General features: G+C 33.5%; 1 protein-coding gene across 1 annotated transcript in view; it reads right to left on the bottom strand.

The window, feature by feature from the left end:
• The window catches only part of Adgrv1 (adhesion G protein-coupled receptor V1), a 509,007-nt gene that overhangs the window by 467,214 nt on the left and 27,843 nt on the right, over positions 1-13,950 (bottom strand). The window contains exons 12-18 of the mRNA XM_077795043.1: positions 10,255-10,381; positions 9,986-10,171; positions 9,057-9,237; positions 7,765-7,928; positions 6,502-6,625; positions 5,111-5,377; positions 384-510 (exon numbers count right to left, since the gene is read on the bottom strand). Coding sequence (XP_077651169.1) covers positions 384-510; positions 5,111-5,377; positions 6,502-6,625; positions 7,765-7,928; positions 9,057-9,237; positions 9,986-10,171; positions 10,255-10,381 — 1,176 coding nt within the window. The remainder of the gene's footprint in view (positions 1-383; positions 511-5,110; positions 5,378-6,501; positions 6,626-7,764; positions 7,929-9,056; positions 9,238-9,985; positions 10,172-10,254; positions 10,382-13,950) is intronic.

Raw genomic sequence — 13,950 nt, 5'->3', positions numbered from 1 at the left:
ATTTTAATGATAACTAATGATTTTTTTTTCAAAACAAAAGTACAGAATAAGAGCAGTCACTGTGTCATTTTAGAAATGTTTCTGACAATTTGGATAATTTGTATTTTTCAATCTTGACAAATGATCGAACTGGAGTGAGGAGAATGAGCAGAACAATTTCTGCTTACCAGCTGAAATGTTTTTGTTTCCACTGATTCTTGTTTAGACAAATGGCAACAGCATAAACAGAGTTCATCATTCATTGAGACTGACAAACATTAAAATTATTCAATTTTTGATCATTTTTTTTATTTTTGGAGGATTAACAAGTATTTCAAATTTTCAGTACTCAATAATTTTTTCATTCTACCCAATTTTTAATTTCCTCATCCAAACAGGCTTACCAAAATGCATTAGTCTTTCCTTCTTCCACTGCTTTGTCTATAGGCTCCAGAAAAAAAAGACCATTTGGGTCATCATTAGCTTCAATTATGATTGTAGCTATTCCATATTGATATACTACTGTATCACCTAAATTAAAAATGGAAAAATCAAAGCAATAAAAAAGTAGGTAGCTTGCTATTAATTTAATATTTTTAAATTAAGAAATAGTTTTATAATTAAAATCAAATTTTCTGCAAGAATTTCCTCAGTGAAGGTCACACAATAAGTGTAAAATATTGCTCTATTTCTCCAAAGATGTTTATGTGTGTGTGTGTGTGTGTGTGTATATATATATATATATACACACACACACACACACACACACACATACATATATATCTGCATGTATATGTAAATTGTATTCAGAGATACCTAGTTTATTGTGAAATAGTTCCTTTTATACACTGAGAATACATTTAGTTACAGAGGAACTAATTAACTTAAAAACAAACAACACATTTCTTCCAATAAATACATTGCTATAATAGCTTAATTAAAAATAAAAGTTTTTTTCTAATTTCACATTTTTAGGACGATTCATTTATTGCACAAAAATAATGAAGGATTCCTCTATAACATTAAAATGCTCCTGTCCATGTTTATTGGAATCATCGGCTCAAGCATTTATCTTAGGTCTCTTCCTTCAAACAGCAGAGTCTGACCTGATTATACATAGAAATAAGCAATTCCAGTGGTGTCAAACCTAATTCCTTTCTTCTCCACACTACCCATATGTTTGGTCTCTTCATCTTACTTCCCTGAAGTCCCCACCACTTTACTTTTGCTCCAGGGGCACTCCACGTGAACAAAAGTCCTGCCCAGCTTCACTCTCCTGACTAACTTTTACCACTCTTGAGAACCTGTTTCAAGCAGCAGCTTTTCTGGAATCCTACCTTGACTCCCCAGGCTAAATGCCTCTCCACTGTGCTCCCACAGTACTTTGCTCTCTGTTGATCTATCACAACAATTGTCACACTACACTAGTGTCCCCACACACACACACATACATACAGACACCCATAAATCCATTGTAAGCCCCTTGGGCAAATGATTCCTATTAAATTCTATACCTAGAAGAACAGATACTCAGTCACTGGTGATCAGAGTTATTTATTACAGAACTGATACACATAAAACTCTTATTATTAGATGAGGACGAAACCTCTGACTTTGTCATGGAAACAAATTTCCAAGTTTGCTAAATTATACATAGCAAACGAACACATCAGGAAAAAAATTACATAAATATATGATTGTAATCAATGTCAATCAACAATTAGCCAATGGAAAGAAAATATATATTTAAAATTGTGTAGAAAATGCTAAAAATAAAAATTAAAAAAAAGCATATCATAAAATCTAAAAAAATAAATAAAAAATGATAAAAAAACTAATTTTAGCAGGATTCTCCTATCATGTACAATTATAATGCAATATGTCATAGGCGGTGCTTAAAGCTCATTCCGTTCCTTTATAAGATGAACCAATAATATTTAACAGGGCTTTAAGGGTAGCCACAGCTTTTTATCCATTTAGGACATGTACTATGAGCAATAGTTCTTAGGCATAAACACCTATGTTCAGCACTAGGTCATGCAGTGTGATGTTTGTTCAGCCCTCCCACCACAGGCCCACAAGCTCATCAGGTTTTGATGCCATATCAGAGAAAAGAAAAGGAAGACAGATCTAAGAAAAAAATGCATGAAAACATAAATTCTTGTCAATCAAATCTTCATAGCTAAAGCAATTACATCCCTATATGTCACCATGTTTGGAAAAGTATCAGAGCCAAATACAGGGAGAAGCATGTAATTCTTCCAATGAAGAATTCCTATGGTAATGTAATGCCACCTCAAGCTGGCAACACCTGTACTTCAGGCCAGTAACCCAGTAACTTCTGTGTGCACTTGTATGTGCACTTGTGCTTGCACGCTCTCCTTCTTTTTCTCTCTCTCCACACTTCCCACCTAACTCTCTCAAAGTCAAAATTCTTCCCCAGTAACATAGTTTACAAAATTCACTGAAACTCTTTGAGGAGTCATTTTCCATTCTCTTAAATAAGAAATTCAGGATACTTTAATCTACTATTTAATCAATAGTGAAATTTTGTTTCTGATAATATTTTAATTAATTTTAACCCCAAAAATGTTTGAAATACAGAAATTTCACCAGAATTATGCCAATTAGTTAATAAGTTAATGTTAATAAATATTAATAAATGTCATCCGGAGCTTATTTCTAGAGCAAATGGTTGTAGGATGGATGATCTCATTCCTTCATAACTGATGTGTTCTTCCCACTAAAAATTTCTGGTTTTCCACTTTTACTTCAACAAGATTATTTTATCTATAGCAATTTCTTTCATTTTAATATTGGGAAAATAATTGGACTTACCAATTTTTTTTTGGTCTATGTAAGTCTGTTTTTTGCAGTTGTGAGATTTCTTTTGTGGTCATTATTGTACAAAGTCATTTTTTTCCTTAAAGATTATAGATTTTAGTTTCCACTTTTTTGGGGTATTCTTAGTTAGATCATGTGAAAAATGAGAAACAAAAAGACAAAAGGAGAAAGAGGGGAAAGAGGAAGAGAGTCAGCAACGAAGAAAGTCAAGAGACAGGAAGATGGAGGGAAATAGCAGAAAGAAATATCAGGAGATCTTTCATTTTCTCTGCTTCTTTAAATACCAAAAAGCACAAGGTAGAACACAAGATTGGCATTCACACTGGGCATGACAGGCAGGCACTACAGTGTCCCAGTGTCAGGGGTTATTGCTCACACAGGGTAAGGGACCCTCTCCATGGGAACTAAGCTTGGTTCTCGGTGCTGGAGCCAGAGTGGGGTGCTCAGAGCAGGAAGTTAAAATCCTGGTGGGGTAATCCCTGAGTAACAGGGAAATAGAAGCAATGAGAAAGTGGTTACACACAGGGGAAGTTGGTCACGAGCATAAATATATTAAAGATAATGGGAACTAGATTTCTTAAGGAAATGACAAAAATAGAAAGGGAGGAGACTAGACTGAACCTGATATATTGGATAGGAATGGAAACAATGGCATGAACTAATGATCTTCAACATACATAAGCACAGAACTATAAATGCATGTACATGTATGAACATGAAGGGCATATACCCCCATCTGCACACTAACAGAACCCAGGATGATCAAAACCTGGGTGCCCAGATTCTAGTTACTAAATAACATTCTTCACTACAAGGAACCAGGGCTTCTTGGAAAATGGCTAATTTTAGGAATGTTACAGGAAAAGTACAAAATGAGCTTGGAAGAGCTTGCAATGTCAGAAAGTAAGAAAATGTCCAAAAGACAAAGAAAGTCATCTCAAATAGGTTACCACTGGTCAAATCTGGCACACTGTGGCCCTGAAAATAAATGATAGTAGTGAAAAATAACTCACTGTGTTAAATAGAAAGTTTAAGTCCATATGATAAGTATATCAATGAAAAGACTGAATATTTTATGAGTAACAAGACATTTTCATAGTTTCAAAGTAACTCCCCACAAAATATTTATTAGTCACAAAGGGAAACAAAGCATAGTAGAGAAAACTGAAGGTCATCACCTAAATTGTGGTCAAAGTGAACAGAATAATGAAGAGGCAAATCAGAATCTTGTGATGATTTTATAAAGGGATGGATGATAAGAACACAGAATTATTTCTGTGAAATTCCTACCAAGGATTCAAAAACTGAAACCAATAATAAAGGAACATCAAACAAACTCAAAACGAGGACATCCTAGCTTGTGGTCTTCTATACTCAGCAAAGACTGAGGAATTCCTTCAGACTGACAAAATTAAAGGGACATTACAATTAAATGCAATGCATAATTAAGGAAAGGATGATTTTGCTAGAATGATATTAAAACAACCAGGGCACTATGAATGGGACCTGGGAAAATAACCCCATAGATGTTAACTTCCTGATTTTTGGAAAGTTATATTGTGTTTATGTTGGAGAATGTCCTTGACGGCAAGAGATACACACTAATGTATTTAGCAATGATGGGACATCACATCTTCAACTTACTCTCAAAATGTTCAAGGGAAAGAGTTCCTTGTAACCCCAAAAGAACAAAATAAATATCAAGAAAAGTTAAAGCCTTTCCAATTTACTAAAGACAGAGTCAACACATTCTCAGGGTGCACACGGCAGAATCAAAATATCCTTCATTTATGGAATGGAAAAGAAGGAAGAGCACATCTTTTTCCCCTTGTAAATTGCCACTCATTTGGGGATAACTCCAGAGAATTATCAAGGAGCCAATTAGAGTCAGCTGCCTACAGAATTAAGCTTCCCAACCAAGTGAGCTCTCCTCCCAGATGGAGGAAAAAGCATTACAGGACACTACTAATCCCTAAGCAATGGATACATAGGCAATGCCCGTGGCAGCTATAGGCTCAAGACCCATTGCTTTAGGGTCTTTATAACAGAATTTTCTATTTTTGTAATATTATGAAAGAAAGGTTCAAAAGCATAGCAGGGTGTATATGACACAAGAAGTTTTAACACTTATATCATTCATCTCATTCCTTAAGAAAGCAGTAGATCAAACAATTTTGTTCATGGACAGTCACAGAAAGTACAGCTGGCACAACTACTAGACAGTGGTACTTAATGTCAGAAAAGAACTGAAGGCAACAGATCTACCATAACAACACAGCGTGCTTACCTGTTGAATTAAAGAGGATTATATAGAAAGGCTCATCTGTTTCGGGGATACCATCTTCATTAACATATACAGATAGGCTCTGTGCTCTACTTCCAACCTCAAAAATGAGGGTTTCCTCTTTTTCAGCCGGAACAAAGTCTCCCTCTTTGGCTGTGGCCTTCCCATCTACAGTAGCATACTGGACGGTGCAGATAACATCTGCAGATCCATTTCTGAGGACTGTAAAGTTAGCAGTCTCTCCTTCCTGAACCCTCACCACACGAGGCTCTGAAATATCCATAGAGAAGAAACATGTGAGCCTTCATGATTCCATCTATGTATTTCCAGATAACCTTTTTCTTTTCTTAACAAGAAATTCCCAGTACTCTCTGTGCTTAAAATTTTTGCTCTGGGGCTGGTGCTATAGCTCAGTGGTAGAGCACTTGCCTAACACATGGAAGACACTGTGTTCAATCCTTAGCATCACAAAAATAAATAAATAAAATAAAGGTATTGTGTCCCCCCAAAAAATAAAAGATTTGGCTGTGTTTCCAGCTCTGACATGAAGCCCCTCTGATTACTTCAACCATCAGCGGTCTTCCTTTTCCCTTAATTCCTACAAAATCCATTGTCTTCAGCATTCATTGTCTGACAGCACCCCTGTCAGTAAATTATGTATTATTTAAAATCTTCTGCCTACCACTTTGTATATATCATTTTGTAGCTGAAGTTTTAAGGTCTTTGAGAATAGGCCTGGATATCTTGTTTTATTTTTGCTGCAACACTTGGCAGAAGCCTGAGTATAAGACTAATTAATAAGCACAAATTCACTGGAGGCTAAGAATTGTAATCCAGAAATTCAAGAGGTTTAAAAGGTTCCCACATCAGTAAACTGACCTTTATACAACTTAGAAAAGTGGGATTTAAGAAAGAATTAGACATCAATTAAATTTCATCAATAAAAGATGCCTCATATAGCAAAAGTCAGTTCTAAAAAAAAAAAAGCAGTAAATATAGAATCCTTAACTAATATATCCATTAAACATTAGCTACTATAGTTAAGTGGTCAGTCACTAGGTACAATATCAGGTCCCAAAGTGGCCAACCTCTGTATTAGAAGTAATCACACGGAAGTGTTTTCCTCACAGAGGAAAGATATACCTTGGCATTTAAAAGGAAGAAACAGAGATAACAAAAAAGCACTTAATGTTACTTTCATTTTGCTTCAGAAGATATTTTGAAAAATGGTTTAAACTTCAAACAGACTGAATAACAATCAGTGAATGAATCATGAAATCATATGCAAGCATCAATTAATTACATTTTATTTAAAATGCTCAGTTAAAATTAATTTAAGATATACACTGTTTAAGAAAAAAGCAAACTCATTCAAATAAAAATAGCAATACCACCTGCAAAATAAATGGGATCATCATTTCTTCTAATCCTTAGAGTTGCAGTTGTTTTATTTCCCACTTTAGCTCCTCCAGTGGCATTAAGTAGGATAATGGTAAATTCCTCCATTTCCTCTGGAATCTTTTGGAAAATGATATCCATTTTAAAACAACTGATTTATGCATATAATTACATTATGTATTCCTAAATTATTATTTCTTTTTTTTAAAAAAAAGTTCTATTAACAGTACTAATCTTTACTTCTATTTCTGAGGCTGAAGCTTATGAAAGTATTTCTATAAGACTCAGAACTCCCCCCCCCAATTATTTTAATTTGTATTCATCCAAACAAGCATTTTACTTTAAAGTGTAATGGAAGTATACATATTTTGTCTTACATAAACTAAAAATAGACATAACCTATATCTATATGTATATAGATGTACCATATGTCTACAACTCTATATAGATATAGGATATATTTATTTATGTATCTATATGTACATACATATATCCTATATAGTATAGGATATATGTGTGTGTATGTTGTATATATTATTTCTGTAAGAAAATAGTAAACACATTTTTTGCTTATAAGAAAATAATGGAACACAACAAAATGAGCACTCAAAGGCCTCTTACATGGTTTACTGAGCTTCCACACAAGCCAGTCATAGAGACCTTACTTCAATGTCCTAAAAAGATGAGCTATCCACATCTGAGCTTAAGTGAATCCCAGGTAGGCACTGTTTCTCTCTTACATCATTCCTATGAGCTATGCCTCTCCTCACCCTAAAATACAAAATTGCTGGTCTGTGGGAAAAGAGACAGGCCTTCAGAGATGTTCTAAGTGCAGAATCCTGAGGAAGGTTTACTCTCCATCACTAAGTTCTTTCTGGGTTTTATCAATAAGATGAACTAGCTTGTTGGATGCACAATCCCTTGGCACAGTGTCCTGATTCTCAGAATGCACCAGGGTACCCAGAACATGGCCTTTCTCCAAGGAGTCTAAACATAAGCTGAAGCTTAACCTCTCCCAAAACCACAAATCCCTGAAATTTGACACATGAATTTCACCAACCACTATCAGTCTAAGAGTAAAGAATGACTCAGAGAAACCAAAAGCATAACATTGCCCTTTTGCCTCAGTCAGACACTGTCTTACCTGAGCTCTTTATATACACTTTCAACACAAAATGTATTACCAGATGTTTTGGCTTCAATGAAAAGTAGAGATTGATCAACTACAATAAGTGGAGAATTATACATGCAACATTTACCTCGTCTGGAAGGGAATAAATGGTGATATTTTTTGAAAATTCCTTATCTCCAAAGAAAATTGTCCCTTGCACAGGAATTACGTCTTGTGTAAAGTCTGGACTAACCACCCATGAAACACTAACATCACCAAAGTTTCCTCGATGTCTTATTATGCCATAAACAGCTGTGAAATACAAACAGGTAAACTACATATGAACATTCACTAAACATTAAAACTAGTAAAGAAATCGTTCCAATAAAGTAAAAATAATACTTTATTTTAATAAAATCTAATTTAATAAAAGCCAATTTGCTTAGCATATCCCCCAAGGTTCACATAAAAATATATTATCCTATTTCCCCTCTGTAGATATAAAATTAATAAAATTACAAGACTCAATATTTTCCATCATAGTATGGGATCTTAAGAGTCATTTGGCATGGAGACAGATGGTGATTAATTAGATACAACTATCATAAAGTCCTGTAAGAATATCTGCCAAAGGCATTCAAAGGAAGACTGACCTACCTACTCAGAGTGATTTCCCTGCTCTGACAAGATTTCTTTAAAAACAATATCTTTCTCAATGAATGCAGTGGTGCACACCTATAATCTCAGTGACTCGGGAGGCTGATGCAGGAGGATAGCAAGTTCAAGACCAGCCTCAGCAACTCAGCAAGACCTTGTCTCAAAATAAAATTTAAAACTAGCTGGGGGTACTGGGGTTGTGACTCAGTGGTACAGGACTTGCCTAGCATGTGCGAGGCACTGGTTCAATCCTCAGCACCACATACCAATAAATGAAATGAGAATATTGTGTCCATCTACTATATATATATATCTCCATATAAAAGTTCAGGTAATATATATGTATGTATGTAATGGCTGGGAATATAGCTCAAAGGTGAAGTGCTTGCCTAGCACACAGGAGGCCTTGGGTTCAATCTCCAGAACCACAAAAATAAATAGACAGATAGATGGAATATTTCTTACTTCCTGCCACTGCAATATTTTCCAGCAGTAACTCCTAGCTTTAATGTGTTCTCTATTGACTCATGCCTGGGTGCTTGAGGGCTCTGCATATGGTTAATTGAAATAAAAATATAACTGATGTATCATCACAATGCTAAGACAGACATAAAAATTGCAACCCTAAATATTATTTTTAAAAGGACCAATTTCTATTCTATGTGTAATTTCTAAAGCAGAATGAGCAACTGAAAATAATGGGTTACTGAAGAAATAAACTAAAAAATGATTAATTTCCTCTTCCATAAATAGAAACAAAATGTAAGAAACAGGAAAAATTACCACTGTAGATATTATCTGCTTTGCTTTCATTTATTGTCTCAATTAGACCATCAGAAACAAACTCTATAATCCCGTGAGGATCATCATTTTTTAGAATCGTTATGTTGACAACGGAAGCACTTCCCAACTTGCTTTCCCTTTCACCGTGGCTGCTGAGGACCACCCAGTAGTGCTCATCCAACTAAATGGAACATGTCAAATTAGTAAAAATGTAAAGTTGACATTTCAGAGCAAATAAAATATGTGTATATTCAAGAATATTAATATATTCACATTTTAAGATACATACAACTCACTGAAAAGACAAGAGAGCCGGTTTTACTCCTAAAACATATTTAGCATGTTCTCCTATCAGTTAAGAGATGCCAGATATACATATATATTATCCAAAAAGGGAAAAGATAAACAACAATTTATTCTAAATGGTAAGAAGTCAGGGACTTGTCACCGATGATCTAGTAGTCAAACTAATAAAAGTAACAAATATAAAATCTACATATGCATTAGTGTGTCAACATTAGAGAACAATATCTGGTTTCACTAATTCAAAAGTTAATTTTTTTCCTTTAAAAAAGTGATTATATAGCAAAATTTCAGTTCAAAACCATATCATTAAAAGTTCAGTTAATATGAATCACATAAAATAAGGTTTAACATGAATAAAGCTAAAAGGAGATAAAAATGGATCACACACTGAAAGTCTCAGAATGTTTGGTTTGTTTGGTATTTCTCTTTCAAGGACAAAATACATCATTCTAATTTGAATGAATCTTACTTTGCTTTTTGAGATTGTTTTTTGAATTTTCCAAACATAAGTATTTCTCATCCCTTCTTACATCTTCTTGACAATGTTTAAAATATTTGTGCTCATAACATGATAGATACAATCAATCTTCCACAACAGTGCAAGGGAAAAACAAAACCCCTACCTCGGGTATGCCATCCAGTCTTGACAGCAAGGTGATTACTATTTCTCTTTCCCCAGGTTTAAATTCCAGAACACCTGTGTTTCCATAGAATTCACTGCTGTCTCTGGGCTCTACTCGGTAATGTAGAAATTGTTTGACGAGAGCCCCCCTGGATCGAATAATGTGGAGCTCTACAGAATCCCCTTCCTTTAAAAAGAATCCACAAGATTTTAAATCCTTCTAGATCACTCTTCTTAAGTTGTGAGTACAGAATAAAGTTTCATACTTACTTTTATAACATAGGGTCCTCTGGAAGCAGGAGAAAATTCAAAAACTCCCCCAGGATCATCATTTTCCAAAATAACTAGGTCGCAGGTAGTATATCCAGATTTCAACACTTGATTTTCCACATTTACCCTGGAGAAGGTGGAGAGGAAAACACACTTGTTATCTTTAGTCTATTTCTGAATTTGGTAGACTTCAAAGGCAATATTTACAACTCTTCCAGATAATAATAAGAAAGGTAATTAGGAATTAAATCTCAAAGCAAATTTATACATATTAAAATCACTTAAAACCAAAACAGCTTTAGCCACAACACTTATGGAAGAACTATTCTGAATTCACTGCATCTTTCCTTTTTGACTGAAACAAACCTGGCATATGTACCCCAAGAATACAGTAACAAAGAGTTATAAGTGTATTTATAGAAAATATAAAAATTTACAGATTTTGTTCTAGTTTTAGAAAAAAAAATTATTTGCAACATGTGATTAGAAAATACCTTTAAATAAAACTTTTTATTTTACATACATTTGAATTTCTTCTAAAATTTCATTACATATGATTATATTATGTACAAGTTGGATAACTACACAGACTATGGCAAGCCACACTGATTTTTTTCAAAAATGAATGTAATATGATTAGACTTTTAAGGATAGTTTTGTGGCTTTCAATTTTTTTTTCTTTTAAATAAAGAAGAAAATGGATCTGAGAAGCATGACATGTTATAACAATTCTTATATATTTATCAAAAGAATATATTAAATGTTATTTTAAATTTCTGGTTTTATGCTTAGTGTGTAATTAGAATGATCAAAGAGACTACAAGGCTCTGAGGGCGCAAAACCAGCAAGGTCTTAAGAATTCTCAATCCTGAAAGCTGCTCTAAATTTTTCCAAATGTCACTTCCTATTGAACTAGAAAGTATTTGGATAAGATCTCAGAATCACAATGAAACCACAATTTAATATGTAGAAATATGTGTCAAGAACAGTTCACTCTATGAATAGACAACATGAACTGACATCTTCTCTTGCTTTTGAAATCTGACAACTGATACCTAGCATGCATGTGTTAATAGAAGAGATAATTCAAATAATACAACAATTATTTATTATATTGTTAATAGAGTAACATAATTTTCAGAGCAAATTTGCCCATATTTAATTTATATCAATATCTTCACTAATCAAAATTTCCTGTGTCCACATAAGCTAGGAGACAAGAAAAGTGGATGAAAATACAAAGTATAAAAGTCTACTCAGAACCAGGTACAGTAATACATGCCTATAATCACAGCAACTTCAGAGGCTGAGGAGAATCAAAGTTCAAGGCCAGACTCAGCAACTTAGTGAGACCCTAAGCAACTGATTTTTTGAGACTCTATCTCAAAATTAAAAAAAAAAAATCCTCTGAGCATAAAACAAATGAATTTACTTTATTTTTTAAATGTTCTTAAGATATGCTTCTCTTACATAAAAAGCAAATTTGAAAACCTCTCTATAAAACACAGAGTGAAAAAGCAAGACATTGCTTAGATACACTAAGAAAAATAATGGATGAGTTGAGATAATGGGTTGCCAATTCTCTGTAGGACAAACTTTAAGATTCATAAAAGATGTTGGGAAAAAAATTTCACCAGTAAAAGCACAATAATTGTTCTCTAGGTTATGAAAACTTAAAATTATGAGTTCTTCAAAATGTGATAAATTACCACATAATTTAAAATCCTCTGAAGTAAAACGGCATAATAAAATTGTTTCAAAGATTTTATCAAAAATTTTAAATGCATTCATAATTTGAAACTACTGGGATGAAAACATCCCAAAAGTTTCACATAATAGTCTCCTGTTATCATTAGAAAATGAAACTACACACAAATCATGCACAGCCAGGTAGATAAGCACAATTTCTCAAGACTTGTGATCATGCAGTGCAGCCTCATCACCAAACAGTCAGTTGCAAAATAAAATGGTGAATCACCAAAAACAAGGCATTATTTTGTACACTTACCCAAAATACACGACAAATCTTTCAGTTTCTACCCTGTCAATACAGAAAGAACTGTGGGAGGGGGTAAAAGGAGGCAGAGGCACTATTTGCCACAATTCACTGATACTGCTAGAAACTTAGAATGGCAGAGTGAAAAAAAAAAAAAAGCTGAAAGAATGCCCCTTTCTTTTCCCCAAGAGCTACTAATTTTCATTTTATGGAAATGGTGCACACTGGGTCCTATCCATTGAGAAATGCCAGCAAGAGGTTCTGCAGTTCCCGCCTATGGAAGATGACCCGTGGCCAGCCAGCATGGCAAGACCCATTCAAGACATTCCTTCCCACCTCTCCAGGGCGCTTGTGCCTGCCAAGCTCTGCACATACTCAAACCACAGCAGCTGAGCAAATCTCATTCAGTCTACTTACAATTACTTAGTAGCTTTAATTATGTTTTTTAAAGAAACTCCATCCTCAGATGTAATGCCAGTTCTTCGAGTTTCAGAAGTCACAACTCTATAAGCAATCTCTATGTTTCCCTGTTTGCACAGGAATATATTCGAGAAGCCCTAACATATCATGATAATTTTTCATTACAACTTTATATTCGGAAATCTAAGCACTTTCAAATCCTCAATATGTTTCATTTTAAAATAGTCTTGAAAAGCACACGTTAAAAAGTAAAGGCTTTGAGCTGAATTTTTAAAGTCAAATGCACCACTGATAAATTACCACATAATTTAAAATCCTTTGAAGTAAAATGGCATAATAAAATTGTTTCTGATTAGGAGAAAATTAAGAGTATTTTTAACTAACTGGTATTGGAAGTAACATAAATTGTTTAGTATCAGGGCAACTGCAGTCTACATTTAATTGAAATACAAAGAATTTGAACTTGACATTAAAAGAATATTTTACACTGTTTTATAATAAAGTGTTATTATTTTGTTGCAATATTATCCTATGACTCACTATAATCATACTAGCATTCATTCATTCATTCATTTTTGTTAAACATGCAAAATTAAAAGGTTTTGATAAAATAAGCACTTTGAAACCATGAATTTTATTCTCAAATTTATTTAAATATTTTTTGAACAGTTAAATGTAATTTGCTTATTCTTATCCACACACTAGTAACTAATTGAATCAAGATATTTTTAACATATATTTTGATTAATTTTATTTATTTGAAAAGAACCAACAATTTCTAATAGTTTCTACCCTATGATTTTCACTTCCTTGTATTCTATTTTTACCCATAGAAGGGAGAAATAGAAGCAAAAGCAAAAAAAAAGGAAAAAAAAGTAAAACAACTTCAAAGTTATATTTAATGAATTACAAATGTTTAAATGAATGAATGACCAAACATTACTATTTTGAAGGAATATAAAGAATAGTCACTATGAATTTTCAGAGTTATAATTTAAATCATTCTTTAAATACTTAATTGCAAGCAGGAATTCTCAAACAAGCTAACAAAGTTTCCTAGATTGCTATAACTTTGGTTTGTAATCACTGTTCTTTTTTCGTTAGTTTTCTTCAACATTGTCCACAGATTTAATACATGCTTAAACCTAATTTATAGAAAAAGGGGGATACATGAACAAAGTCCTGTATTTTCTCATATTTCACTGACTTTTTTTCATCATGAAATACCTTTTAATACTTAATATAAAAAATATATTAAGCCTGTATCATTTAGATTCAGT

Source organism: Urocitellus parryii, chromosome 1 (assembly GCF_045843805.1).
Source record: "Urocitellus parryii isolate mUroPar1 chromosome 1, mUroPar1.hap1, whole genome shotgun sequence".
In the NCBI taxonomy this organism is placed as follows: domain Eukaryota; kingdom Metazoa; phylum Chordata; class Mammalia; order Rodentia; family Sciuridae; genus Urocitellus; species Urocitellus parryii.
Note: the sequence above shows the minus strand (reverse complement) of the source record. Positions and strands in the feature narration are given on the sequence as shown.